The 27444-nt window shown below is 48.0% G+C and overlaps 1 protein-coding gene and 28 non-coding genes across 29 annotated transcripts; 21 read left to right on the top strand and 8 right to left on the bottom strand.

Moving 5' to 3' along the window:
- Positions 1 to 229: 229 nt before the first annotated feature.
- Positions 230 to 301, top strand: trnae-uuc (transfer RNA glutamic acid (anticodon UUC)). The gene has a single exon. It is a non-coding gene; the product is annotated as a tRNA-Glu (tRNA).
- A 125-nt stretch (positions 302 to 426) lies between these two features.
- Positions 427 to 513, top strand: trnay-gua (transfer RNA tyrosine (anticodon GUA)). The gene is given in 2 exon segments: positions 427 to 463; positions 478 to 513. It is a non-coding gene; the product is annotated as a tRNA-Tyr (tRNA).
- Positions 514 to 628: 115 nt separating this feature from the next.
- On the bottom strand, positions 629 to 700 carry trnae-cuc (transfer RNA glutamic acid (anticodon CUC)). Its single transcript has one exon. It is a non-coding gene; the product is annotated as a tRNA-Glu (tRNA).
- Positions 701 to 1319: 619 nt separating this feature from the next.
- trnar-acg (transfer RNA arginine (anticodon ACG)) lies at positions 1320 to 1392 on the top strand. Its single transcript has one exon. It is a non-coding gene; the product is annotated as a tRNA-Arg (tRNA).
- A 687-nt stretch (positions 1393 to 2079) lies between these two features.
- Positions 2080 to 2152, top strand: trnar-acg (transfer RNA arginine (anticodon ACG)). The gene has a single exon. It is a non-coding gene; the product is annotated as a tRNA-Arg (tRNA).
- A 409-nt stretch (positions 2153 to 2561) lies between these two features.
- On the top strand, positions 2562 to 2633 carry trnae-uuc (transfer RNA glutamic acid (anticodon UUC)). The gene has a single exon. It is a non-coding gene; the product is annotated as a tRNA-Glu (tRNA).
- A 125-nt stretch (positions 2634 to 2758) lies between these two features.
- On the top strand, positions 2759 to 2845 carry trnay-gua (transfer RNA tyrosine (anticodon GUA)). The gene is given in 2 exon segments: positions 2759 to 2795; positions 2810 to 2845. It is a non-coding gene; the product is annotated as a tRNA-Tyr (tRNA).
- Positions 2846 to 4122: 1277 nt separating this feature from the next.
- On the top strand, positions 4123 to 4194 carry trnae-uuc (transfer RNA glutamic acid (anticodon UUC)). The gene has a single exon. It is a non-coding gene; the product is annotated as a tRNA-Glu (tRNA).
- Positions 4195 to 4521: 327 nt separating this feature from the next.
- On the bottom strand, positions 4522 to 4593 carry trnae-cuc (transfer RNA glutamic acid (anticodon CUC)). The gene has a single exon. It is a non-coding gene; the product is annotated as a tRNA-Glu (tRNA).
- Positions 4594 to 5214: 621 nt separating this feature from the next.
- On the top strand, positions 5215 to 5287 carry trnac-aca (transfer RNA cysteine (anticodon ACA)). Its single transcript has one exon. It is a non-coding gene; the product is annotated as a tRNA-Cys (tRNA).
- Positions 5288 to 6078: 791 nt separating this feature from the next.
- trnae-uuc (transfer RNA glutamic acid (anticodon UUC)) lies at positions 6079 to 6150 on the top strand. Its single transcript has one exon. It is a non-coding gene; the product is annotated as a tRNA-Glu (tRNA).
- A 327-nt stretch (positions 6151 to 6477) lies between these two features.
- Positions 6478 to 6549, bottom strand: trnae-cuc (transfer RNA glutamic acid (anticodon CUC)). The gene has a single exon. It is a non-coding gene; the product is annotated as a tRNA-Glu (tRNA).
- A 1092-nt stretch (positions 6550 to 7641) lies between these two features.
- trnae-uuc (transfer RNA glutamic acid (anticodon UUC)) lies at positions 7642 to 7713 on the top strand. Its single transcript has one exon. It is a non-coding gene; the product is annotated as a tRNA-Glu (tRNA).
- A 327-nt stretch (positions 7714 to 8040) lies between these two features.
- trnae-cuc (transfer RNA glutamic acid (anticodon CUC)) lies at positions 8041 to 8112 on the bottom strand. Its single transcript has one exon. It is a non-coding gene; the product is annotated as a tRNA-Glu (tRNA).
- Positions 8113 to 9204: 1092 nt separating this feature from the next.
- Positions 9205 to 9276, top strand: trnae-uuc (transfer RNA glutamic acid (anticodon UUC)). Its single transcript has one exon. It is a non-coding gene; the product is annotated as a tRNA-Glu (tRNA).
- A 327-nt stretch (positions 9277 to 9603) lies between these two features.
- trnae-cuc (transfer RNA glutamic acid (anticodon CUC)) lies at positions 9604 to 9675 on the bottom strand. The gene has a single exon. It is a non-coding gene; the product is annotated as a tRNA-Glu (tRNA).
- Positions 9676 to 10296: 621 nt separating this feature from the next.
- On the top strand, positions 10297 to 10369 carry trnar-acg (transfer RNA arginine (anticodon ACG)). Its single transcript has one exon. It is a non-coding gene; the product is annotated as a tRNA-Arg (tRNA).
- Positions 10370 to 11160: 791 nt separating this feature from the next.
- trnae-uuc (transfer RNA glutamic acid (anticodon UUC)) lies at positions 11161 to 11232 on the top strand. The gene has a single exon. It is a non-coding gene; the product is annotated as a tRNA-Glu (tRNA).
- Positions 11233 to 11357: 125 nt separating this feature from the next.
- trnay-gua (transfer RNA tyrosine (anticodon GUA)) lies at positions 11358 to 11444 on the top strand. The gene is given in 2 exon segments: positions 11358 to 11394; positions 11409 to 11444. It is a non-coding gene; the product is annotated as a tRNA-Tyr (tRNA).
- A 115-nt stretch (positions 11445 to 11559) lies between these two features.
- On the bottom strand, positions 11560 to 11631 carry trnae-cuc (transfer RNA glutamic acid (anticodon CUC)). The gene has a single exon. It is a non-coding gene; the product is annotated as a tRNA-Glu (tRNA).
- Positions 11632 to 12249: 618 nt separating this feature from the next.
- On the top strand, positions 12250 to 12322 carry trnar-acg (transfer RNA arginine (anticodon ACG)). Its single transcript has one exon. It is a non-coding gene; the product is annotated as a tRNA-Arg (tRNA).
- Positions 12323 to 12731: 409 nt separating this feature from the next.
- Positions 12732 to 12803, top strand: trnae-uuc (transfer RNA glutamic acid (anticodon UUC)). The gene has a single exon. It is a non-coding gene; the product is annotated as a tRNA-Glu (tRNA).
- Positions 12804 to 13130: 327 nt separating this feature from the next.
- Positions 13131 to 13202, bottom strand: trnae-cuc (transfer RNA glutamic acid (anticodon CUC)). The gene has a single exon. It is a non-coding gene; the product is annotated as a tRNA-Glu (tRNA).
- A 1003-nt stretch (positions 13203 to 14205) lies between these two features.
- Positions 14206 to 14278, top strand: trnar-acg (transfer RNA arginine (anticodon ACG)). Its single transcript has one exon. It is a non-coding gene; the product is annotated as a tRNA-Arg (tRNA).
- Positions 14279 to 14687: 409 nt separating this feature from the next.
- trnae-uuc (transfer RNA glutamic acid (anticodon UUC)) lies at positions 14688 to 14759 on the top strand. Its single transcript has one exon. It is a non-coding gene; the product is annotated as a tRNA-Glu (tRNA).
- Positions 14760 to 14884: 125 nt separating this feature from the next.
- trnay-gua (transfer RNA tyrosine (anticodon GUA)) lies at positions 14885 to 14971 on the top strand. The gene is given in 2 exon segments: positions 14885 to 14921; positions 14936 to 14971. It is a non-coding gene; the product is annotated as a tRNA-Tyr (tRNA).
- Positions 14972 to 15086: 115 nt separating this feature from the next.
- Positions 15087 to 15158, bottom strand: trnae-cuc (transfer RNA glutamic acid (anticodon CUC)). Its single transcript has one exon. It is a non-coding gene; the product is annotated as a tRNA-Glu (tRNA).
- A 618-nt stretch (positions 15159 to 15776) lies between these two features.
- trnar-acg (transfer RNA arginine (anticodon ACG)) lies at positions 15777 to 15849 on the top strand. The gene has a single exon. It is a non-coding gene; the product is annotated as a tRNA-Arg (tRNA).
- Positions 15850 to 23695: 7846 nt separating this feature from the next.
- On the top strand, positions 23696 to 25318 carry LOC130097691 (uncharacterized). Its single transcript, XM_056264631.1, has one exon. It carries the CDS (start codon positions 23696 to 23698, stop codon positions 25316 to 25318), a length of 1623 nt encoding a protein of 540 aa, XP_056120606.1.
- Positions 25319 to 27444: the final 2126 nt, after the last annotated feature.

The raw sequence follows: 27444 nt of genomic DNA, 5'->3' as shown, positions 1-27444 counted from the left end.
GCATGGGTACTGTCACAAGGACCTTGCTTTGCGACCAGTTTATAGTGTCTATTATGCCAGCACAGGAATGGGAGGAAACTGAACCCCCTGGGCGAGGCAAATGAGAGCTCCCTCCGATGAGCCAGATGAAATTGAATTCAGTAAACTATCCCTTCGGATCATTCCCATATTCTTAAAGGGGGGCGGTCACACACTAAAAGCCAAGGGCCTACTTGAGGCTTGAGGAAGTTCCCATATGGTCTAGCGGTCAGGATTCCTGGTTTTCACCCAGGCGGCCCGGGTTCGACTCCCGGTATGGGAAGTTCGTGTTGTCTTTGCTTCACTTATGGAAACAGCCAGGACGTCTCTCTGTGCCACTAGCACTTTTAGCCGGCACGCGGAGCTTACGAAACCTAATAGGTTTAGGTTCTGTCCCCAAACAATGTGCCTTCGATAGCTCAGCTGGTAGAGCGGAGGACTGTAGGTGGCAAATTGGCAATCCTTAGGTCGCTGGTTCGACTCTGGCTCGAAGGAGGTCTTTTTCACAAGCAAACATTTCATTGGCCATGCTTCTCGACGAGGCCGTCAGCGCTTGAGTTGGTAGTCCAGCGTTTTGCAATCGCGACCGCCGCTGGAGGGCAAAAGCTCATTCCCTGACCGGGAATCGAACCCGGGCCGCGGCGGTGAGAGCGCCAAATCCTAACCACTAGACCACCAGGGAAGGTCTTCTGACTCTTTCCCGTCAAGCCTGGCTGTGTGCCTCTACCAGATTTTGCAGCAACTGCTCAAGCAAGACCACTAAGGCTTGAATTTTCCTCCAGGAGAGGAGACGTCTCTGACCCTGGATCACAGTTATTCCACTGAGAAACTGTCACTGGCTCTGTAGGAATATCCTAACAACACCACAACTTGCCATGAAAACAAAGCAACCGAGATCATCAACATGTGACGCCTCCAACTTGAAGCTTTTTTATAGCAGGCTCCTCATCAGACCCCTTCCTGACGTTGGCTCCAGGCCTGTTATTGGCATGAGAAAAAGTAGATGTCATGACAGGCCTCTGCCCAGCCGGACACCAACAAGTCGCGTGCATAGTTTTTGTTATTATTATTATTGGATTAGTTGAATAATATTTTAAATTGACAGTCCAACAATAGGCTGCTTTGTCAGTGGGATAACGGTTACCATACAATACCATGCGTCTTTTCAGATGCATTGCATGGGTACTGTCACAAGGACCTTGCTTTAAGACAAGTTTATAGTGTCTATTATGCCAGCACAGGAATGGGAGGAAACTGAACCCCCTGGGCGAGGCAAATACACTCAAGGGTGCCTGACTGGTGGGCCAGTGGCGCAATGGATAACGCGTCTGACTACGAATCAGAAGATTCCAGGTTCGACTCCTGGCTGGCTCGCTCTGCCTCTTTTGCTTCGCTGTCAGCCCATAGCCATTTTATTATTATTAGCCCATAGTTTTTGTTATTATTATTATTGGATTAGTTGAATAATATTTTAAATTGACAGTCCAACAATAGGCTGCTTTGTCAGTGGGATAACGGTTACCATACAATACCATGCATCTTTTCAGATGCATTGCATGGGTACTGTCACAAGGACCTTGCTTTGCGACCAGTTTATAGTGTCTATTATGCCAGCACAGGAATGGGAGGAAACTGAACCCCCTGGGCGAGGCAAATGCACTCAAGGGTGCCTGACTGGTGGGCCAGTGGCGCAATGGATAATGCGTCTGACTACGAATCAGAAGATACCAGGTTCGACTCGTGGCTGGCTGGCTCGCTCTGCCTCTTTTGCTTCGCTGTCAGCCCATAGCCATTTTATTATTATTAGCCCATAGTTTTTGTTATTATTATTATTGGATTAGTTGAATAATACTTTAAATTGACAGTCCAACAATAGGCTGCTTTGTCAGTGGGATAACGGTTACCATACAATACCATGCATCTTTTCAGATGCATTGCATGGGTACTGTCACAAGGACCTTGCTTTGCGACCAGTTTATAGTGTCTATTATGCCAGCATAGGAATGGGAGGAAACTGAACCCCCTGGGCGAGGCAAATGCACTCAAGGGTGCCTGACTGGTGGGCCAGTGGCGCAATGGATAACGCGTCTGACTACGAATCAGAAGATTCCAGGTTCGACTCCTGGCTGGCTCGCTCTGCCTCTTTTGCTTCGCTGTCAGCCCATAGCCATTTTATTATTATTAGCCCATAGTTTTTGTTATTATTATTATTGGATTAGTTGAGTAATATTTTAAATTGACAGTCCAACAATAGGCTGCTTTGTCAGTGGGATAACGGTTACCATACAATACCATGCATCTTTTCAGATGCATTGCATGGGTACTGTCACAAGGACCTTGCTTTGCGACCAGTTTATAGTGTCTATTATGCCAGCACAGGAATGGGAGGAAACTGAACCCCCTGGGCGAGGCAAATGAGAGCTCCCTCCGATGAGCCAGATGAAATTAAATTCATTAAACTATCCCTTCGGATCATTCCCATATTCTTAAAGGGGGGCGGTCACACAGTAAAAGCCAAGGGCCTACTTGAGGCTTGCGGAAATTCCCATATGGTCTAGCGGTCAGGATTCCTGGTTTTCACCCAGGCGGCCCGGGTTCGACTCCCGGTATGGGAAGTTTGTGTTGTCTTTGCTTCACTTATGGAAACAGCCAGGACGTCTCTCTGTGCCACTAGCACTTTTAGCCGGCACGCGGAGCTTACGAAACCTGATAGGTTTAGGTTCTGTCCCCAAACAATGTGCCTTCGATAGCTCAGCTGGTAGAGCGGAGGACTGTAGGTGGCAAATTGGCAATCCTTAGGTCGCTGGTTCGACTCTGGCTCGAAGGAGGTCTTTTTCACAAGCAAACATTTCATTGGCCATGCTTCTCGACGAGGCCGTCAGCGCTTGAGTTGGTAGTCCAGCGTTTTGCAATCGCGACCGCCGCTGGAGGGCAAAAGCTCATTCCCTGACTGGGAATCGAACCCGGGCCGCGGCGGTGAGAGCGCCAAATCCTAACCACTAGACCACCAGGGAAGGTCTGCTGACTCTTTCCCGTCAAGCCTGGCTGTGTGCCTCTACCAGATTTTGCAGCAACTGCTCAAGCAAGACCACTAAGGCTTGAATTTTCCTCCAGGAGAGGAGACGTCTCTGACCCTGGATCACAGTTATTCCACTGAGAAACTGTCACTGGCTCTGTAGGAATATCCTAACAACACCACAACTTGCCATGAAAACAAAGCAACCGAGATCATCAACATGTGACGCCTCCAACTTGAAGCTTTTTTATAGCAGGCTCCTCATCAGACCCCTTCCTGACGTTGGCTCCAGGCCTGTTATTGGCATGAGAAAAAGTAGATGTCATGACAGGCCTCTGCCCAGCCGGACACCAACAAGTCGCGTGCATAGTTTTTGTTATTATTATTATTGGATTAGTTGAATAATATTTTAAATTGACAGTCCAACAATAGGCTGCTTTGTCAGTGGGATAACGGTTACCATACAATACCATGCATCTTTTCAGATGCATTGCATGGGTACTGTCACAAGGACCTTGCTTTGCGACCAGTTTATAGTGTCTATTATGCCAGCACAGGAATGGGAGGAAACTGAACCCCCTGGGCGAGGCAAATGCACTCAAGGGTGCCTGACTGGTGGGCCAGTGGCGCAATGGATAATGCGTCTGACTACGAATCAGAAGATTCCAGGTTTGGCTCGCTCTGCCTCTTTTGCTTCGCTGTCAGCCCATAGCCATTTTATTATTATTAGCCCATAGTTTTTTTTATTATTATTATTGGATTAGTTGAATAATATTTTAAATTGACAGTCCAACAATAGGCTGCTTTGTCAGTGGGATAACGGTTACCATACAATACCATGCACCTTTTCAGATGCATTGCATGGGTACTGTCACAAGGACCTTGCTTTGCGACCAGTTTATAGTGTCTATTATGCCAGCACAGGAATGGGAGGAAACTGAACCCCCTGGGCGAGGCAAATGAGAGCTCCCTCCGATGAGCCAGATGAAATTGAATTCAGTAAATTATCCCTTCGGATCATTCCCATATTCTTAAAGGGGGGCGGTCACACAGTAAAAGCCAAGGGCCTACTTGAGGCTTGAGGAAGTTCCCATATGGTCTAGCGGTCAGGATTCCTGGTTTTCACCCAGGCGGCCCGGGTTCGACTCCCGGTATGGGAAGTTCGTGTTGTCTTTGCTTCACTTATGGAAACAGCCAGGACGTCTCTCTGTGCCACCAGCACTTTTAGCCGGCAGGCGGAGCTTACGAAACCTGATAGGTTTAGGTTCTGTCCCCAAACGATGTGCCTTCGATAGCTCAGCTGGTAGAGCGGAGGACTGTAGGTGGCAAATTGGCAATCCTTAGGTCGCTGGTTAGACTCTGGCTCGAAGGAGGTCTTTTTCACAAGCAAACATTTCATTGGCCATGCTTCTCGACGAGGCCGTCAGCGCTTGAGTTGGTAGTCCAGCGTTTTGCAATCGCGACCGCCGCTGGAGGGCAAAAGCTCATTCCCTGACCGGGAATCGAACCCGGGCCACGGCGGTGAGAGCGCCGAATCCTAACCACTAGACCACCAGGGAAGGTCTGCTGACTCTTTCCCGTCAAGCCGGGCTGTGTGCCTCTACCAGATTTTGCAGCAACTGCTCAAGCAAGACCACTAAGGCTTGAATTTTCCTCCAGGAGAGGAGGAGACGTCTCTGACCCTGGATCACAGTTATTCCCCTGAGAAACTGTCACTGGCACTGTAGGAATATCCTAACAACACCACAACTTGCCATGACAACAAAACAACCGAGATCACCAACATGTGACGCCTCCAACTTGAAGCTTTTTATAGCAGGCTCCTCATCAGACCCCTTCCTGACGTTGGCTCCAGGCCTGTTATTGGCATGAGAAAAAGTAGATGTCATGACAGGCCTCTGCCCAGCCGGACACCAACAAGTCGCGTGCATAGTTTTTGTTATTATTATTATTGGATTAGTTGAATAATATTTTAAATTGACAGTCCAACAATAGGCTGCTTTGTCAGTGGGATAACGGTTACCATACAATACCATGCGTCTTTTCAGATGCATTGCATGGGTACTGTCACAAGGACCTTGCTTTGCGACCAGTTTATAGTGTCTATTATGCCAGCACAGGAATGGGAGGAAACTGAACCCCCTGGGCGAGGCAAATGCACTCAAGGGTGCCTGACTGGTGGGCCAGTGGCGCAATGGATAACGCGTCTGACTACAAATCAGAAGATTCCAGGTTCGACTCCTGGCTGGCTCGCTCTGCCTCTTTTGCTTCGCTGTCAGCCCATAGCCATTTTATTATTATTAGCCCATAGTTTTTGTTATTATTATTATTGGATTAGTTGAATAATGTTTTAAATTGACAGTCCAACAATAGGCTGCTTTGTCAGTGGGATAACGGTTACCATACAATACCATGCGTCTTTTCAGATGCATTGCATGGGTACTGTCACAAGGACCTTGCTTTGCGACCAGTTTATAGTGTCTATTATGCCAGCACAGGAATGGGAGGAAACTGAACCCCCTGGGCGAGGCAAATGCACTCAAGGGTGCCTGACTGGTGGGCCAGTGGCGCAATGGATAATGCGTCTGACTACGAATCAGAAGATTCCAGGTTTGACTCGTGGCTGGCTGGCTCGCTCTGCCTCTTTTGCTTCGCTGTCAGCCCATAGCCATTTTATTATTATTAGCCCATAGTTTTTGTTATTATTATTATTGGATTAGTTGAATAATATTTTAAATTGACAGTCCAACAATAGGCTGCTTTGTCAGTGGGATAACGGTTACCATACAATACCATGCATCTTTTCAGATGCATTGCATGGGTACTGTCACAAGGACCTTGCTTTGCGACCAGTTTATAGTGTCTATTATGCCAGCACAGGAATGGGAGGAAACTGAACCCCCTGGGCGAGGCAAATGAGAGCTCCCTCCGATGAGCCAGATGAAATTGAATTCAGTAAACTATCCCTTCGGATCATTCCCATATTCTTAAAGGGGGGCGGTCACACAGTAAAAGCCAAGGGCCTACTTGAGGCTTGAGGAAGTTCCCATATGGTCTAGCGGTCAGGATTCCTGGTTTTCACCCAGGCGGCCTGGGTTCGACTCCCGGTATGGGAAGTTCGTGTTGTCTTTGCTTCACTTATGGAAACAGCCAGGACGTCTCTCTGTGCCACCAGCACTTTTAGCCGGCAGGCGGAGCTTACGAAACCTGATAGGTTTAGGTTCTGTCCCCAAACGATGTGCCTTCCATAGCTCAGCTGGTAGAGCGGAGGACTGTAGGTGGCAAATTGGCAATCCTTAGGTCGCTGGTTCGACTCTGGCTCGAAGGAGGTCTTTTTCACAAGCAAACATTTCATTGGCCATGCTTCTCGACGAGGCCGTCAGCGCTTGAGTTGGTAGTCCAGCGTTTTGCAATCGCGACCGCCGCTGGAGGGCAAAAGCTCATTCCCTGACCGGGAATCGAACCCGGGCCACGGCGGTGAGAGCGCCGAATCCTAACCACTAGACCACCAGGGAAGGTCTGCTGACTCTTTCCCGTCAAGCCGGGCTGTGTGCCTCTACCAGATTTTGCAGCAACTGCTCAAGCAAGACCACTAAGGCTTGAATTTTCCTCCAGGAGAGGAGGAGACGTCTCTGACCCTGGATCACAGTTATTCCGCTGAGAAACTGTCACTGGGTCTGTAGGAATATCCTAACAACACCACAACTTGCCATGACAACAAAACAACCGAGATCACCAACATGTGACGCCTCCAACTTGAAGCTTTTTATAGCAGGCTCCTCATCAGACCCCTTCCTGACGTTGGCTCCAGGCCTGTTATTGGCATGAGAAAAAGTAAATGTCATGACAGGCCTCTGCCCAGCCGGACACCAACAAGTCGCGTGCATAGTTTTTGTTATTATTATTATTGGATTAGTTGAATAATATTTTAAATTGACAGTCCAACAATAGGCTGCTTTGTCAGTGGGATAACGGTTACCATACAATACCATGCATCTTTTCAGATGCATTGCATGGGTACTGTCACAAGGACCTTGCTTTGCGACCAGTTTATAGTGTCTATTATGCCAGCACAGGAATGGGAGGAAACTGAACCCCCTGGGCGAGGCAAATGCACTCAAGGGTGCCTGACTGGTGGGCCAGTGGCGCAATGGATAATGCGTCTGACTACGAATCAGAAGATTCCAGGTTTGGCTCGCTCTGCCTCTTTTGCTTCGCTGTCAGCCCATAGCCATTTTATTATTATTAGCCCATAGTTTTTTTTATTATTATTATTGGATTAGTTGAATAATATTTTAAATTGACAGTCCAACAATAGGCTGCTTTGTCAGTGGGATAACGGTAACCATACAATACCATGCATCTTTTCAGATGCATTGCATGGGTACTGTCACAAGGACCTTGCTTTGCGACCAGTTTATAGTGTCTATTATGCCAGCACAGGAATGGGAGGAAACTGAACCCCCTGGGCGAGGCAAATGAGAGCTCCCTCCGATGAGCCAGATGAAATTGAATTCAGTAAACTATCCCTTCGGATCATTCCCATATTCTTAAAGGGGGGCGGTCACACAGTAAAAGCCAAGGGCCTACTTGAGGCTTGAGGAAGTTCCCATATGGTCTAGCGGTCAGGATTCCTGGTTTTCACCCAGGCGGCCCGGGTTCGACTCCCGGTATGGGAAGTTCGTGTTGTCTTTGCTTCACTTATGGAAACAGCCAGGACGTCTCTCTGTGCCACCAGCACTTTTAGCCGGCAGGCGGAGCTTACGAAACCTGATAGGTTTAGGTTCTGTCCCCAAACGATGTGCCTTCGATAGCTCAGCTGGTAGAGCGGAGGACTGTAGGTGGCAAATTGGCAATCCTTAGGTCGCTGGTTAGACTCTGGCTCGAAGGAGGTCTTTTTCACAAGCAAACATTTCATTGGCCATGCTTCTCGACGAGGCCGTCAGCGCTTGAGTTGGTAGTCCAGCGTTTTGCAATCGCGACCGCCGCTGGAGGGCAAAAGCTCATTCCCTGACCGGGAATCGAACCCGGGCCACGGCGGTGAGAGCGCCGAATCCTAACCACTAAACCACCAGGGAAGGTCTGCTGACTCTTTCCCGTCAAGCCGGGCTGTGTGCCTCTACCAGATTTTGCAGCAACTGCTCAAGCAAGACCACTAAGGCTTGAATTTTCCTCCAGGAGAGGAGGAGACGTCTCTGACCCTGGATCACAGTTATTCCCCTGAGAAACTGTCACTGGCACTGTAGGAATATCCTAACAACACCACAACTTGCCATGACAACAAAACAACCGAGATCACCAACATGTGACGCCTCCAACTTGAAGCTTTTTATAGCAGGCTCCTCATCAGACCCCTTCCTGACGTTGGCTCCAGGCCTGTTATTGGCATGAGAAAAAGTAGATGTCATGACAGGCCTCTGCCCAGCCGGACACCAACAAGTCGCGTGCATAGTTTTTGTTATTATTATTATTGGATTAGTTGAATAATATTTTAAATTGACAGTCCAACAATAGGCTGCTTTGTCAGTGGGATAACGGTTACCATACAATACCATGCATCTTTTCAGATGCATTGCATGGGTACTGTCACAAGGACCTTGCTTTGCGACCAGTTTATAGTGTCTATTATGCCAGCACAGGAATGGGAGGAAACTGAACCCCCTGGGCGAGGCAAATGCACTCAAGGGTGCCTGACTGGTGGGCCAGTGGCGCAATGGATAATGCGTCTGACTACGAATCAGAAGATTCCAGGTTTGGCTCGCTCTGCCTCTTTTGCTTCGCTGTCAGCCCATAGCCATTTTATTATTATTAGCCCATAGTTTTTTTTATTATTATTATTGGATTAGTTGAATAATATTTTAAATTGACAGTCCAACAATAGGCTGCTTTGTCAGTGGGATAACGGTTACCATACAATACCATGCATCTTTTCAGATGCATTGCATGGGTACTGTCACAAGGACCTTGCTTTGCGACCAGTTTATAGTGTCTATTATGCCAGCACAGGAATGGGAGGAAACTGAACCCCCTGGGCGAGGCAAATGAGAGCTCCCTCCGATGAGCCAGATGAAATTGAATTCAGTAAACTATCCCTTCGGATCATTCCCATATTCTTAAAGGGGGGCGGTCACACAGTAAAAGCCAAGGGCCTACTTGAGGCTTGAGGAAGTTCCCATATGGTCTAGCGGTCAGGATTCCTGGTTTTCACCCAGGCGGCCCGGGTTCGACTCCCGGTATGGGAAGTTCGTGTTGTCTTTGCTTCACTTATGGAAACAGCCAGGACGTCTCTCTGTGCCACCAGCACTTTTAGCCGGCAGGCGGAGCTTACGAAACCTGATAGGTTTAGGTTCTGTCCCCAAACGATGTGCCTTCGATAGCTCAGCTGGTAGAGCGGAGGACTGTAGGTGGCAAATTGGCAATCCTTAGGTCGCTGGTTAGACTCTGGCTCGAAGGAGGTCTTTTTCACAAGCAAACATTTCATTGGCCATGCTTCTCGACGAGGCCGTCAGCGCTTGAGTTGGTAGTCCAGCGTTTTGCAATCGCGACCGCCGCTGGAGGGCAAAAGCTCATTCCCTGACCGGGAATCGAACCCGGGCCACGGCGGTGAGAGCGCCGAATCCTAACCACTAGACCACCAGGGAAGGTCTGCTGACTCTTTCCCGTCAAGCCGGGCTGTGTGCCTCTACCAGATTTTGCAGCAACTGCTCAAGCAAGACCACTAAGGCTTGAATTTTCCTCCAGGAGAGGAGGAGACGTCTCTGACCCTGGATCACAGTTATTCCCCTGAGAAACTGTCACTGGCACTGTAGGAATATCCTAACAACACCACAACTTGCCATGACAACAAAACAACCGAGATCACCAACATGTGACGCCTCCAACTTGAAGCTTTTTATAGCAGGCTCCTCATCAGACCCCTTCCTGACGTTGGCTCCAGGCCTGTTATTGGCATGAGAAAAAGTAGATGTCATGACAGGCCTCTGCCCAGCCGGACACCAACAAGTCGCGTGCATAGTTTTTGTTATTATTATTATTGGATTAGTTGAATAATATTTTAAATTGACAGTCCAACAATAGGCTGCTTTGTCAGTGGGATAACGGTTACCATACAATACCATGCGTCTTTTCAGATGCATTGCATGGGTACTGTCACAAGGACCTTGCTTTGCGACCAGTTTATAGTGTCTATTATGCCAGCACAGGAATGGGAGGAAACTGAACCCCCTGGGCGAGGCAAATGCACTCAAGGGTGCCTGACTGGTGGGCCAGTGGCGCAATGGATAACGCGTCTGACTACGAATCAGAAGATTCCAGGTTCGACTCCTGGCTGGCTCGCTCTGCCTCTTTTGCTTCGCTGTCAGCCCATAGCCATTTTATTATTATTAGCCCATAGTTTTTGTTATTATTATTATTGGATTAGTTGAATAATGTTTTAAATTGACAGTCCAACAATAGGCTGCTTTGTCAGTGGGATAACGGTTACCATACAATACCATGCGTCTTTTCAGATGCATTGCATGGGTACTGTCACAAGGACCTTGCTTTGCGACCAGTTTATAGTGTCTATTATGCCAGCACAGGAATGGGAGGAAACTGAACCCCCTGGGCGAGGCAAATGCACTCAAGGGTGCCTGACTGGTGGGCCAGTGGCGCAATGGATAATGCGTCTGACTACGAATCAGAAGATTCCAGGTTTGACTCGTGGCTGGCTGGCTCGCTCTGCCTCTTTTGCTTCGCTGTCAGCCCATAGCCATTTTATTATTATTAGCCCATAGTTTTTGTTATTATTATTATTGGATTAGTTGAATAATATTTTAAATTGACAGTCCAACAATAGGCTGCTTTGTCAGTGGGATAACGGTTACCATACAATACCATGCATCTTTTCAGATGCATTGCATGGGTACTGTCACAAGGACCTTGCTTTGCGACCAGTTTATAGTGTCTATTATGCCAGCACAGGAATGGGAGGAAACTGAACCCCCTGGGCGAGGCAAATGAGAGCTCCCTCCGATGAGCCAGATGAAATTGAATTCAGTAAACTATCCCTTCGGATCATTCCCATATTCTTAAAGGGGGGCGGTCACACACTAAAAGCCAAGGGCCTACTTGAGGCTTGAGGAAGTTCCCATATGGTCTAGCGGTCAGGATTCCTGGTTTTCACCCAGGCGGCCCGGGTTCGACTCCCGGTATGGGAAGTTCGTGTTGTCTTTGCTTCACTTATGGAAACAGCCAGGACGTCTCTCTGTGCCACTAGCACTTTTAGCCGGCAGGCGGAGCTTACGAAACCTGATAGGTTTAGGTTCTGTCCCCAAACAATGTGCCTTCGATAGCTCAGCTGGTAGAGCGGAGGACTGTAGGTGGCAAATTGGCAATCCTTAGGTCGCTGGTTCGACTCTGGCTCGAAGGAGGTCTTTTTCACAAGCAAACATTTCATTGGCCATGCTTCTCGACGAGGCCGTCAGCGCTTGAGTTGGTAGTCCAGCGTTTTGCAATCGCGACCGCCGCTGGAGGGCAAAAGCTCATTCCCTGACCGGGAATCGAACCCGGGCCGCGGCGGTGAGAGCGCCGAATCCTAACCACTAGACCACCAGGGAAGGTCTGCTGACTCTTTCCCGTCAAGCCTGGCTGTGTGCCTCTACCAGATTTTGCAGCAACTGCTCAAGCAAGACCACTAAGGCTTGAATTTTCCTCCAGGAGAGGAGACGTCTCTGACCCTGGATCACAGTTATTCCACTGAGAAACTGTCACTGGCTCTGTAGGAATATCCTAACAACACCACAACTTTCCATGAAAACAAAGCAACCGAGATCACCAACATGTGACGCCTCCAACTTGAAGCTTTTTATAGCAGGCTCCTCATCAGACCCCTTCCTGACGTTGGCTCCAGGCCTGTTATTGGCATGAGAAAAAGTAGATGTCATGACAGGCCTCTGCCCAGCCGGACACCAACAAGTCGCGTGCATAGTTTTTGTTATTATTATTATTGGATTAGTTGAATAATATTTTAAATTGACAGTCCAACAATAGGCTGCTTTGTCAGTGGGATAACGGTTACCATACAATACCATGCGTCTTTTCAGATGCATTGCATGGGTACTGTCACAAGGACCTTGCTTTGCGACCAGTTTATAGTGTCTATTATGCCAGCACAGGAATGGGAGGAAACTGAACCCCCTGGGCGAGGCAAATGCACTCAAGGGTGCCTGACTGGTGGGCCAGTGGCGCAATGGATAACGCGTCTGACTACGAATCAGAAGATTCCAGGTTCGACTCCTGGCTGGCTCGCTCTGCCTCTTTTGCTTCGCTGTCATCCCATAGCCATTTTATTATTATTAGCCCATAGTTTTTGTTATTTTTATTATTGGATTAGTTGAATAATGTTTTAAATTGACAGTCCAACAATAGGCTGCTTTGTCAGTGGGATAACGGTTACCATACAATACCATGCGTCTTTTCAGATGCATTGCATGGGTACTGTCACAAGGACCTTGCTTTGCGACCAGTTTATAGTGTCTATTATGCCAGCACAGGAATGGGAGGAAACTGAACCCCCTGGGCGAGGCAAATGAGAGCTCCCTCCGATGAGCCAGATGAAATTGAATTCAGTAAACTATCCCTTCGGATCATTCCCATATTCTTAAAGGGGGGCGGTCACACACTAAAAGCCAAGGGCCTACTTGAGGCTTGAGGAAGTTCCCATATGGTCTAGCGGTCAGGATTCCTGGTTTTCACCCAGGCGGCCCGGGTTCGACTCCCGGTATGGGAAGTTCGTGTTGTCTTTGCTTAACTTATGGAAACAGCCAGGACGTCACTCTGTGCCACTAGCACTTTTAGCCGGCAGGCGGAGCTTACGAAACCTGATAGGTTTAGGTTCTGTCCCCAAACGATGTGCCTTCGATAGCTCAGGTGGTAGAGCGGAGGACTGTAGGTGGCAAATTGGCAATCCTTAGGTCGCTGGTTCGACTCTGGCTCGAAGGAGGTCTTTTTCACAAGCAAACATTTCATTGGCCATGCTTCTCGACGAGGCCGTCAGCGCTTGAGTTGGTAGTCCAGCGTTTTGCAATCGCGACCGCCGCTGGAGGGCAAAAGCTCATTCCCTGACCGGGAATCGAACCCGGGCCGCGGCGGTGAGAGCGCCGAATCCTAACCACTAGACCACCAGGGAAGGTCTGCTGACTCTTTCCCGTCAAGCCTGGCTGTGTGCCTCTACCAGATTTTGCAGCAACTGCTCAAGCAAGACCACTAAGGCTTGAATTTTCCTCCAGGAGAGGAGGAGACGTCTCTGACCCTGGATCACAGTTATTCCACTGAGAAACTGTCACTGGCTCTGTAGGAATATCCTAACAACACCACAACTTGCCATGACAACAAAACAACCGAGATCACCAACATGTGACGCCTCCAACTTGAAGCTTTTTATAGCAGGCTCCTCATCAGACCCCTTCCTGACGTTGGCTCCAGGCCTGTTATTGGCATGAGAAAAAGTAGATGTCATGACAGGCCTCTGCCCAGCCGGACACCAACAAGTCGCGTGCATAGTTTTTGTTATTATTATTATTGGATTAGTTGAATAATATTTTAAATTGACAGTCCAACAATAGGCTGCTTTGTCAGTGGGATAACGGTTACCATACAATACCATGCGTCTTTTCAGATGCATTGCATGGGTACTGTCAGAAGGACCTTGCTTTGCGACCAGTTTATAGTGTCTATTATGCCAGCACAGGAATGGGAGGAAACTGAACCCCCTGGGCGAGGCAAATGCACTCAAGGGTGCCTGACTGGTGGGCCAGTGGCGCAATGGATAATTCGTCTGACTACGAATCAGAAGATTCCAGGTTCGACTCGTGGCTGGCTGTCTCGCACTGCCTCTTTTGCTTCGCTGTCAGCCCATAGCCATTTTATTATTATTAGCCCATAGTTTTTGTTATTATTATTATTGGATTAGTTGAATAATATTTTAAATTGACAGTCCAACAATAGGCTGCTTTGTCAGTGGGATAACGGTTACCATACAATACCATGCATCTTTTCAGATGCATTGCATGGGTACTGTCACAAGGACCTTGCTTTGCGACCAGTTTATAGTGTCTATTATGCCAGCACAGGAATGGGAGGAAACTGAACCCCCTGGGCGAGGCAAATGCACTCAAGGGTGCCTGACTGGTGGGCCAGTGGCGCAATGGATAACGCGTCTGACTACGAATCAGAAGATTCCAGGTTCGACTCCTGGCTGGCTCGCTCTGCCTCTTTTGCTTCGCTGTCAGCCCATAGCCATTTTATTATTATTAGCCCATAGTTTTTGTTATTATTATTATTGGATTAGTTGAATAATATTTTAAATTGACAGTCCAACAATAGGCTGCTTTGTCAGTGGGATAACGGTTACCATACAATACCATGCATCTTTTCAGATGCATTGCATGGGTACTGTCACAAGGACCTTGCTTTGCGACCAGTTTATAGTGTCTATTATGCCAGCACAGGAATGGGAGGAAACTGAACCCCCTGGGCGAGGCAAATGAGAGCTCCCTCCGATGAGCCAGATGAAATTGAATTCAGTAAACTATCCCTTCGGATCATTCCCATATTCTTAAAGGGGGGCGGTCACACACTAAAAGCCAAGGGCCTACTTGAGGCTTAAGGAAGTTCCCATATGGTCTAGCGGTCAGGATTCCTGGTTTTCACCCAGGCGGCCCGGGTTCGACTCCCGGTATGGGAAGTTCGTGTTGTCTTTGCTTAACTTATGGAAACAGCCAGGACGTCACTCTGTGCCACTAGCACTTTTAGCCGGCAGGCGGAGCTTACGAAACCTGATAGGTTTAGGTTCTGTCCCCAAATGATGTGCCTTCGATAGCTCAGCTGGTAGAGCGGAGGACTGTAGGTGGCAAATTGGCAATCCTTAGGTCGCTGGTTCGACTCTGGCTCGAAGGAGGTCTTTTTCACAAGCAAACATTTCATTGGCCATGCTTCTCGACGAGGCCTTCAGCGCTTGAGTTGGTAGTCCAGCGTTTTGCAATCGCGACCGCCGCTGGAGGGCAAAAGCTCATTCCCTGACCGGGAATCGAACCCGGGCCGCGGCGGTGAGAGCGCCGAATCCTAACCACTAGACCACCAGGGAAGGTCTGCTGGCTCTTTCCCGTCAAGCCTGGCTGTGTGCCACTACCAGATTTTGCAGCAACTGCTCAAGCAAGACCACTAAGGCTTGAATTTTCCTCCAGGAGAGGAGACGTCTCTGACCCTGGATCACAGTTATTCCACTGAGAAACTGTCACTGGCTCTGTAGGAATATCCTAACAACACCACAACTTGCCATGAAAACAAAGCAACCGAGATCACCAACATGTGACGCCTCCAACTTGAAGCTTTTTATAGCAGGCTCCTCATCAGACCCCTTCCTGACGTTGGCTCCAGGCCTGTTATTGGCATGAGAAAAAGTAGATGTCATGACAGGCCTCTGCCCAGCCGGACACCAACAAGTCCCGTGCATAGTTTTTGTTATTATTATTATTGGATTAGTTGAATAATATTTTAAATTGACAGTCCAACAATAGGCTGCTTTGTCAGTGGGATAACGGTTACCATACAATACCATGCGTCTTTTCAGATGCATTGCATGGGTACTGTCACAAGGACCTTGCTTTTCGACCAGTTTATAGTGTCTATTATGCCAGCACAGGAATGGGAGGAAACTGAACCCCCTGGGCGAGGCAAATGCACTCAAGGGTGCCTGACTGGTGGGCCAGTGGCGCAATGGATAACGCGTCTGACTACGAATCAGAAGATTCCAGGTTCGACTCCTGGCTGGCTCGCTCTGCCTCTTTTGCTTCACTGTCAGCCCATAGCCATTTTATTATTATTAGCCCATAGTTTTTGTTATTATTATTATTGGATTAGTTGAATAATGTTTTAAATTGACAGTCCAACAATAGGCTGCTTTGTCAGTGGGATAACGGTTACCATACAATACCATGCGTCTTTTCAGATGCATTGCATGGGTACTGTCACAAGGACCTTGCTTTAAGACAAGTTTATAGTGTCTATTATGCCAGCACAGGAATGGGAGGAAACTGAACCCCCTGGGCGAGGCAAATGCACTCAAGGCTGCCTGACTGGTGGGCCAGTGGCGCAATGGATAACGCGTCTAACTACGAATCAGAAGATTCCAGGTTCGACTCCTGGCTGGCTCGCTCTGCCTCTTTTGCTTCGCTGTCAGCCCATAGCCATTTTATTATTATTAGCCCATAGTTTTTGTTATTATTATTATTGGATTAGTTGAATAATATTTTAAATTGACAGTCCAACAATAGGCTGCTTTGTCAGTGGGATAACGGTTATCATACAATACTGTAGGGATTGAAGGGACAATCATTGATTCTCTTGTAGTAAAATCCTTAACTCACAACAGGAAAAAGTAACAAAGAACCCTAACTAACCCACATTCCTATTTACCATGTGGTCCCGTGATAAGGTCTCCAACCTTCCAAACTGGCGCCTAAAAGTCTAGAGAGCAAATGGACTTTCAAACATTTATGGTGACAAATGGTCCTGAATGTCCATTAAACAGCGAATTCCCCCTCCTGAGACAACACCCAGACCTCCTCATGCAAGCTCGATTCATTCGCGAGGCACGATCAAAGAAGACCGTTATCTCTAGCACCCCTCTCCGGCGAGAAGGGGGGTGCCAGATGTTCAAATGAAGATACGCACACACCTATGTTCACACACACACATACGAACCCTAAGTTTTTATCTATAAATCGGCATTAAAACAGAGTTGGTGTATTAAAATACCTGCAACAGAACTATAAATGTGCAAACATGTCCTACGAATGTTTTCATGAATGTAAGACACTTATAAATACCTGAAAGTGTGCATTAAGAGGTAACTCTGCAATATGATGTCTGTGATGTGTGATGTTTGATATGTTTGTGGCCCTAAAAGTCTGATCTATTCATTAAGCTGTATATCGATAGCGTGAAATATATATATCTACCTATATATGCCATTTCCAAAGTAAGCTTAAGGCCCTGCTCGTCATAAAGATGCAAATTGATTCCGAATGACCCACTCGGGGGGCGTAGGCTCTCTTCAAGATGGGCCATTATCATTGGCCGACACACATATCCATGGCGTGTTCTGTTTATCTTTAAAACCCCAAACTCAGAGACACTCTGTTCTCTCTGTTCTCTGTTCTCTGTTCCCTGTTCCTGTATCCCGATGTAATCTTCGTGTTTTATTTTGTTCCTGTTTTATTTTGTCTTCGTTTTATTTTGCGCATAGCCAGTCTGTCCTTAGTGCGGTCCGCGAGATACCCACGTGCGTTTTGTTAGTCTTCCAGCATCCCAGCGAAAGGACTATCTTCACGCATACAGAACTGCGTTAGAACTTTTAAATCTCCCGCGACAACCACGCTTGGAGGAATCAAAGAAGCCCGCCTCCTATTCCCAGGACGCCACGAGCGCTTCCACACCACTCTAACCAGGTCTGAATGCAAACTGTTCCATCTAAATTTAGACGCTCTGAAGTGTGTATTCTGTAAGCTGTCTCTGAGGACCTAACTGTGCTAGCAATTGGTTTTTCCCTGTGTTTCTACCCTATTTTCTTATTGTTTAAGTTCATTTTGGTTTCATATATATATATATCTTTGTTTTACATGTAGTGTAGTTCATTAAACCTCATTTATACTTTATTGCCTCTGTGTTTGTGGTTGATCACATAACAAAGCCTCTTTAATATAAAGATCCTAGCTACAATCTGATAATTGTTAAGTGCACAAAACATTGTCAGTAACTTTAAGCTAAAATAAGACCAGCAGCCATTGGTAACCTCTAGCGAAACAGCGCGGCGGACGGGCTGGCTTAGAAAGAGATATCAATCGCTGTGGTAATTTTAAAGATCAGTCATAGCCCTCTGTGCGGGATGTACATTCATAATTAATCATAATTCGTTGTGTTAATTGTGGTATACATGCCCTGAACAGACGTATATGCTGTACAACCCCTAGTTGGGTGATTTATCTATGCAAGGACTCGGTTCAAACTATATTCGATAATTTGTTGATCAGAGATTAATAACTGTTGAATATTTATCCCCAAAATCAAAATTGACTAAAGAGCTTATGAACCCCAGATTCCTTACAGATTTTATGGTGGAGAATTAAACGGCAATATTTTAAGCTTTGTTGTGTGAGCAATTAATGCAGTGTCAATTTGGTATACTTTGTTGTGTTTTGGATTAAGAAACGCGAGCGCGCCGCGCGCCGCGCATGTTGGAAGCTGAAAGTCGAGTTTCAGCCGAGCACATTACAAACTGCTAAATTCGTCTAAACGTTTTAGTCATTGTGTCACGGGGTGACAAATTTCATTCATTTTCCCTGGACGGAACTAATGTTCTCGGGGTTTTGCCTCCCGTCGGACCCATAACAAAGGGACACAGGGCTAGTTCCGGGATAGCGCGAGCATCTCCGACACTGGGGTGATTAGCCAGAGATCGCTAACAGCTGGAGGTGGGAGAAGCAGGCCTTGCGATTGGGACACGGGAGGATAAAAGGAGAAAGCATAGATCAAGTGGAGGCGGGGGGGGGGGGTGTTCCTCGGGATCGGCGTTTGTTGGAGGAAGAGCGAGCTGTGGTGCAGATGTGGGGCTGCTAAACGGGCATGGCGTGGTGATTGGAGAGACACACAGGCGGATTCAATGGGAAGGAGGTAGCCACGGGACGGAGGAACGTTTGTGAAGAGATCGTGAGTAACCCCATTGGGTAACCCCAATGTCATGCCCATCTTCATGGGAGCCCCGTGGGCTCAAAAGTATGGGGGACCAGGGTCCGAACTTAGTCTATCGGCATGGAAGACGCAGGTGGAGTACTTGGCGGGCCTTCAAGGGTTAAACGCTGCACAACGGACCCAGTTTATTCTAAATTCGCTGGACGGCGAAGCAAGGAGAGAGGTACAAGCGGCGCCAGAAGCAACTCGAGCCACAGCCCAGGCTATCCTTGACTTCCTAACGGGTCTGTACGGCGACGGGAAGTTGAGTGACCGTTGGGAATCTCGGCCTTATGTAGTCCAACGACAACCCCGCCCTGACCAGCCCGTGTATGTCCTCCGCCCCGAAGGGGACTCCGGCCCGGAACGGGTATTACACCGGAATTTGATCCGCCCTTGCCCCAACTACCCAAGGCTTGTAGACACTAACTCCCCCACTGAAGAGAGAGTCCATCAGACCCCAATGATAGGATGGGCTGTGGTCCCAAGGGGACCGGCCATTGCACCTGAGCCAGCGAATGTTCCCTCACCCCCAAGACGTCCCCAGCGGGATAACCGAGGTCAGCCTCCGGTACGGTACGGCGACTGGGTAGAGGCACCGCGTTCTAGGGACTAGAACGGTTTGGTGGGGGGGTATGTCACGGGGTGACAAATTTCATTCATTTTCCCTGGACGGAACTAATGTTCTCGGGGTTTTGCCTCCCGTCGGACCCATAACAAAGGGACACAGGGCTAGTTCCGGGATAGCGCGAGCATCTCCGACACTGGGGTGATTAGCCAGAGATCGCTAACAGCTGGAGGTGGGAGAAGCAGGCCTTGCGATTGGGACACGGGAGGATAAAAGGAGAAAGCATAGATCAAGTGGAGGCGGGGGGGGGGGTGTTCCTCGGGATCGGCGTTTGTTGGAGGAAGAGCGAGCTGTGGTGCAGATGTGGGGCTGCTAAACGGGCATGGCGTGGTGATTGGAGAGACACACAGGCGGATTCAATGGGAAGGAGGTAGCCACGGGACGGAGGAACGTTTGTGAAGAGATCGTGAGTAACCTAATCGACTTTACATCTCCCTCTCTTGCGACAGCGGGACTTTGATGTAGAGGCCGGGCCAGGAGATGGGTAACGGCCTTATACCCGTGTAATTTTCCACTAGTGCCATTTGTTGAGATGAAGTGATGTGGTGCACCGTTTGCTTTTTGAAGTGTGAACCTAAACCCGCTGGATGTCCATGTCTTGTCCTAGTCTTCTATCTCCTCCCGCCTGTACAAAGAGAGGCTAACATTGTTGTGTCCCACAGACGTTCGAGGGGGTTGATTTTGACAGCCCACTGGGAGGAGAAATACGTATTTGCACGCTTGCCTGTCTGCTTTGCAGTAAAACCTCCTCTGCTGTAAACCCTGTGTCTGTGACTCCACCAGAGAAGAGACGTACGTACCCGCATACTCACCAGTCTGCTTGTGGTGAAGTTTCCAACCTTAAACCTCCTGCCGTAAGCCCCGTTGTTCGCCACTTGAAGAGAAGTACGTATTCGCATGCTTGCCTGTCTGCTTTGCAGTAAAACCTCCTCTGCTGTAAACCCTGTGTCTGTGACTCCACCAGAGAAGAGACGTACGTACCCGCATACTCACCAGTCTGCTTGTGGTGAAGTTTTCAACCTCCAGCCTCCAGCCGTAAGCCCTGTTGTTTGCCACTTTGAAGAGAAGTACGTATTCGCATGCTTGCCTGTCTGCTTTGCAGTAAAACCTCCTCTGCTGTAAACCCTGTGTCTGTGACTTTACCAGAGAAGAGACGTACGTACCCGCATACTCACCAGTCTGCTTGTGGTGTAGTTTCCAACCTCCAGCCTCCAGCCGTAAGCCCTGTTGTTTGCCACTTTGAAGAGAAAGAAGAGACGTACGTACCCGCATACTCACCAGTCTGCTTGTGGTGAAGTTTCCAACCTCCAGCCTCCAGCCGTAAGCCCTGTTGTGTGACGCTGAAGAGAAGTACGTACGGATATGCTCACCTGTCTGCATTGCAGTAAAACCTTCCTCTGCTGTGGTCCTGGTGCCGTGTCTACCTACCGGCGAAGAAAAGGACGTGCTCGCAGTGCCTGTGCACATTAAACCCTCCAGTCCGAAGTTCGACCAAGTTTACGACTACCAGCTTACACTCCTAGAAGATTCTTTTAACTTTAAATAAAAACTTGGTTTTAATTGACCTCCATTTGTCTGTCTTCCTTGCTCTGTCCTCCGTCCGACTCCCCAAGGGTGGCCCGGGGCTCAGGGGTGGGTGCAGGTCAGGTTGGCCCGCCCCGACCTGTGACAATTGTAATTGCTAAAATAAATTGTAATTCATAACAAAAGAGATATTACCTCTGTAAAGACGTTTACATGTTAATATATGTGCTTTTGGAACCGCCTGCTTGCAAAACGAGAATCTTTTGAGCAGAGTCGAAGAGGATCTGAATACAGCGATGTTCCTGTAATTCAACCTAACAAGGCCTGATTTTCTAATCGTTAGATTAAACGAATTAAACTCCTGGTTTCAACTTTTGATTTAGCTAACCAAAGGTTAAACCAGAACATTTCAATCATTAAAGTGCTAAATGATAAATGTATTGGGAGTTAAACCACAGACGTAAAATCCTGTAGGTCCGGTTACACGTAAATGCAGTGAAATAATTCTGCCTCGTGAACCCGTGAAACATAGCACCGTAAAATCCGCCTGAATCTAAATTGTGTGCAGTTAAGATTTGGCGCGCCCCACAAAGGTACAATTGAAGCAGTGTGGTTGTGATTCTGTTGCTGAACACTAGAGCGCAGCCTTGCGCCTCGGTCTCAAATCACCGCCACACCCTCTTCATCAACGTGAGCGCAATAGCGCCACCGTATGGACGCTCACACATAAGGTCACTCTTTCCTGAATTTTCTTTTCTAAGTAATTTCTAATTCCTCACAGGAAGTGACTCACGGAAAAGACGCCCCCTTCAGGGCCTCCAACGCTGAGTCAGTTCCTTGTGATCCTTGCATTCTGTTTGAAATTTCGGTCTGTTTTCAGTTGGGTTTGTTCTAAGGCTGTCATTGATACTTTACAGCGATCGTGATTAGCATTAGAAATAATCCCATCCGTTAATTTTCATAGTCTCATTCAGATTTGGTCTAAAGAAAAACTTTGAAGGTAAAACTGAATTAAATTCTCACTTCACTTTATGAATTAGGTTACGAATAATTCTACTTGATTTCGTTTCTGTACAGATAAGTTTATTGATTGTCCCTCAGATAAATCAATGTCTTATTAAATATTTTTACCTTTTCTCTTTCTCGATAAATTAATGAGTTTGATAATTTGTTTTAATAAGTTGATAACTTTTATTAATTGTCTTTTCTAAAAAAAAAAAGTTTTTTTTTTATTAATTTTTTTATTTTATTAATTTTTGTGAAAAAATGATTTTTATTTTCTTCCAAAAAAAAAAAAAGTTTTTTTTCTTACTCTCCCCTGCCGTCTCTTAGTGATATTTCTATCACGACTGCACGCGTGCTATTTTAGGTGTTCTTCAACATCTCCGTACACGCTTAGTTGAATTGAATTTACACCAGTTGACTTGCAATTTCAATTAAGTTGTTTTCTACCAGGCTAACCACTGGAAAGTACCCCCTCGTGGCTCAAACCCGCCACTACAGCGTACTTACTCCTGTGTTTATCCTGCCTTACTCACTAACCCTTCTCCATAGGTTATTCTGATAACTGACAACAGTGTCACAAATCCCTCTGTTTTCTTCACTCGCATTAGGCAACAAGGTTTTGTATTTCCTACACACACAGATACTCCATTTGGTTTAGACAAAGTAAGCTTTAAGTAATTTTAGTCTCACTTTCTTCTATCACATTTGGTATCCACAGGTAGAACTCCCTTGCGCTGGTGTGATCTGACCGTCATTCCTGGTTGGTTTCCAGTGAGCGGGGCTGTCTGGCCGGCGTAACCAACGCTTGCTGTGGGTGAGTCACGGAACTTCCTGGCTCTCCATTGGTGCGGCACGCAATAAGACATCAGCAATTTGGCGCTCCCAAAAAGGGAAAACCCACCACGCAATAAGACACAAGGCAATTTCGGACCCAGTACTCAAAGCGGACCGCTCGAAAGAGGGTTCTGAGTTAAAGTCCTCTTTGCAGTGTCGTAAGCAGGTGACCTCCCCGGGAGTGCCGGTTGTGTTAAAGTCTAGGTTGTTTGAGAGGGCGCACCGTGGTTGACGCACAGGTGAGGCCGTGGACACCCCGGTTAAGTGCTTTGGAGCAACGGAAAGATTTTCCCCGACACTGGCTCCAGCTAGTGTGATTTCAGGTCACCCCAAGCAAGCTAAATTAAGGTAAAGAAAGGTCATCCCCTTAGTATAAGCCACCAGAATATTATATATTCTCCCGTGACATGTAAGAGTGTCCACCCCGTTTCTAAAGAAAACCACACATAGTCGGCTCAAGCCCTCTTAGTTCCCGTAACTCTTTCTGTGCTACTGTTTACTCTGTTTTAACAGACCCACTAATTCCTATTGTCTAATCTCCCTTTAAGTTTTTTTCTTTCTATTCTTCTGTTAGTTCTCTCTGCCTTGTGTGAACTGTGCCTACCAGGTCACCCAGAGACGAAGCCTACAGAGACACCAAAGGAGAGCTGAATAACAGACTGACAGCCGAGCCGGTAGCACCAACAGTGACCTACTAGGCTCCGGCCCTGTCAAATCTTTATTTAGGCCCTGCGCTGACCTAAACAATTTGTCCTTACCTAACTGTCTGCCACAGTTAGTCAAAGTACCGTAAACGGCATCGCCCGTATTAAGGGTATAAGCGCATAAATTGTAGAACAAATTTGCATTTGATCTGTGTGTGCGTGTGTGTGTTGTGCTCCTCTCGCCCGCAGTGAACCAGTATGTCCCGGTCTCCCAGCCCAGCAGCCCACTGGGACAGCCTCGAGACATGGCTGAATGCCATGACAGCCACCGTCCTGCCCAGGGATACCGGCGACTCCGAGCCCCGGGATCAGGCGCAGCTGGACACCGACCTGGACTTGCTGATGAGGCATGACCCAACTCAGAGCTACAACCACAAAGAATGGGCCCGAATCATGGGAAACCTGGCCCATACGCTCGTCACACAAGCCCGCCTCCACGAAAGACACGCCATCAACCTGGAACAGGAGACGGCAACTCTGCGGCTCCAAGCGGAGGAGGCCCGGCGCGACCAAGCAAAGACCCAAAGTCGGCTAGACCAGCTACTACTCGAGAACGAGGAGCAGGACGAGGAGGAAACGGACTCAGAGCCACGAAAGGAAGTAGAGGAACTTCAAACTGCTCTGGAAAACCTTCGTCTAGACACCGACCAAAAGGAACTAAAAGAAAGAAAAGCCAGAGAGACACTCACCGAAAAACTGCAACAAGGTGAAGCTCTCCTTGAGAGAGCAAACAATGAACTAAAAGAAAGAGACGCCAAAGCCAAAGCCTGTGAGAAACACTTGAAGGCGGCCAGAGCTGAAATAAATGAACTTATCCAGCAAAAAGACCTTTATAAAGATGAGCTCGACGCTGTCCACCGTGAGTTAAAACACTCCTATAAACTTCAAAGTGACCCGGAAAGAGGAACACACACTACCAAGTTTTCCCCGACCGGTCAGTCTGCACACTTCAGCCAAGAACACAGAACTGTGAAGGGAAGCGAACGGCCACCGTCCCAGATATCGACGGACAGTCTACAAGAGCCCTCGCCCTCAGGAAAAGGAGGGGCGCCCCAGCCAGCCCTTGCCACTTATCACGGCATGGCCTTTAAGGAACTTGACAAGTTGGCCCGGAATATTCCTACCTTCACCCCAAACCCTGCCGGAGGCCATGATGTGCATGCCTACTTGAAAGACATTGACTTCCACTTATACACTGTTCCCCACGTCACCCCGTGGGACAGATTATACCTGCTTCGAATTACGTCTAGTCGGGACGTACGCAGTTTTCTGGATCGCCAACCAGATTCAGTTAAGGCGGACTATCAGCAACTGCGACAGGCATTCATCAGGGAATTCTCTGATCCAGACACTGATCAAGGACTCATCACCGCGATGAGCCTCAAGCAGGCACGTTTAGAAACTCCGCAGGCCTTTTACACTCGCATCAGACAGGCCTACTTTGGGTCAAGGAATGATCCCGGGATGGAAGAGGACTTTAACTTCCGAACTTTGTTCCTCCGAAACCTGCATCCCACAGTGAGCCATCACTTAGGAGTCCTGGCCTGCCCTCGCACAATGAGTACCCAGCAACTGCGAGATTTAGCCCACAAAGCGTTTATCAAGCAGAAAATTGCTTCTGAAAAGACTGTCAAAACTCCCTCTATCTGCCCTATCACTAATCAGCACTCAGAGCTGGCACTAGAGGGCACCCAACATCGCCACACTAACAGACTTTCTAATAACGAGTCAAGACCGTTTCAAGCCAGCAGAGGGCAACCAGCCATGGGAAACCAGCCGACGGCCCAGACAGAGCCGAACTCCAGCGACAAGAACGCCTAGTCCAGACAGCCCGCACCGAACTCCCTCTCGGCAGGCCTCACGCAGGTCCAAGTCCAAATCCGAACCTGCTGCAAAAGAAACAAGTGAGTCCACGTCAGAGACTGCAGAGATCCTGAAGATTCTACAAGGGCTTCTTCACAAGAAAACCGACAAAGGGGACAAGCCAGACTCCTCGTGACTAAGGGTAAGGAGTAACACCCTTCCTGATAGCCCTCCTACTGAACCAAGCACCACGAACACTGTTCCCCTGACACAGACCACAGAACCAGCTGTCACAACACCAAGGGACAATGACACCCACTCGCTGCTATTGTCAACCGCACATCCAGATGCGGACAACCAAACCCATCACACCAGTGAGCAAACCCCTGAGATACCAGAAAGTGCAGTTTTGGTTGTGTGTCTCCGCAACGAAGCCCAAGATACCGACCCTAACTGTTTGTCTATCACCACACAAGCCCCGACACTAAAACTCCTGGGGAACCTGGTCGAAAAAGGACTAGCACGCAAACTTTATCTTTCTATCACAGTGGAAAATGTGGTGAAACTCGAAGCTCTGGTCGACACCGGATCGGACCTCACTTTGATATCAGCCGAACTCTTTGAAAGACTCAGATTTGAAGCTAACAGACAGAACAGAACTCTAAAATCTCAGAATTGTGAGCTGAATGTGCGATCTTACAGCCAAACTGACATTCGGCTTGAACGAATAGCTCCAATTCACTTAACACTTGGTCCCATGGGTTTATTACACCCTGTGTACATTTCACCAATGGACACGTACCCCCTCCTCATCGGCAAAGATCTACTAGATCGCTTCGAGCCCCTGCTGGATTTCAGACAACTGAAAATCTGGGCTCAAGTGCGAGAACCCCTCCCCTGTCAGCCACCCAGGTCAACTGAGCCAGACTGTCAGGTCACAGAGGTCACGGGAACTTTCGCCGCCAGCCAGGGAGACACAGACTCAGCACCTGACCGAGATTCAAGTTCGTTACTCTGCACTTTTCAACTCACCAAAGACTCTGAGTCCTTCTGCCCCAAGGTCAACACCGAACTACAGCTGAATGGTATAACCACCACAGACATTGTTCTCGGTCTATGGGCCGACAATTGCGCTGTCAGCTTGTCACTTTTCAACGAGCTAAGTAAAGTCACGCCAGACCTTCCTTCTGCCAGCAAACGCACACGTTTCCCTTTGAACTCATGCCCCTCAAACCTGGTGACTGCAAAAGGTATCTGTGCTTTGAACTTGAACTGGAACCATCGGTGCCTAACTCATTACTTCCTGATCATTACGGATCTGCCCCACGATGTCTACATTGGAGCTGACATTCTGATTCGCCTCCAGGCTCATGTGGATTTTATTAACGAGGTACTGTGGGCCCCACTGACTTTACAAACAGCTGTTGTTCCGACACACACTGACAATCTCCTGTCAGGCCAAACCATCCCAGAGCTTTGCACCCTAATCAGCGAACAGGCAACTGTAGTACCTGCTTACACCAAAGGGGTCGCTGTTCGATTGAACATACGGCGTGGCCAAATCCTAAACCACACACTGGGTTTCTTTCAACCTTCGCCCGAATGCCTTGAACTTGGACTCACACTTGAGGCCACACCCCTCACTGAAGTTTCATCTCGGGCCATCTACATCCTTTTCAACAACTGCATTGCAGTGGACATCACAATTCCAAAAGCCTATCGGCTAGGATGGCTAGTAAGCCATGACTTTCCTGATTTTGAACCTACTTTACCTGTCATTGGGCCAATTCCGGTTTCAATGATACCCGAAGGGTGCATAGACGACACACTGCGCACAGCACCTTTCAAGATCATCTCCATCGCCTCTGTCATGCCGATGGACAAAGATCAAGTCTGCAGAACGGAACTGACGGAGGACAAACACCTTGCCGTCTACACAGTTTCCAAACAACTTACCTGCGAGACTGATGCAACTCCTGCACCTGCGCCTGCAAACACCACAGGCGAGTCACCCACAGAGGAGCCATATCCAGGTTTTGAGTCCCAAGTTCAGCAAATTCTAAAAGACGCCGATGCAATCACAGAGGATGAAGATCTACAAAGACTAAGACAAGTCCTTTACAAATTCAAAGCGTCATTTGCCA

This window comes from Rhinichthys klamathensis, unplaced genomic scaffold (genome assembly GCF_029890125.1).
Source record: "Rhinichthys klamathensis goyatoka isolate OS25496 unplaced genomic scaffold, OSU_Roscu_1.1 h1tg000223l_1, whole genome shotgun sequence".
NCBI classification, from domain to species: Eukaryota; Metazoa; Chordata; class Actinopteri; order Cypriniformes; family Leuciscidae; genus Rhinichthys; species Rhinichthys klamathensis.
The sequence above is the reverse complement of the archived record's forward strand: the minus strand, read 5'-3'. Positions and strand labels throughout refer to the sequence as shown.

What these genes read in the sequence shown, in the direction of transcription:
- LOC130097691 (XM_056264631.1), top strand. Translation starts at nt 23,696, where the DNA reads ATGTCCCGGTCTCCCAGCCCAGCAGCCCACTGGGACAGCCTCGAGACA.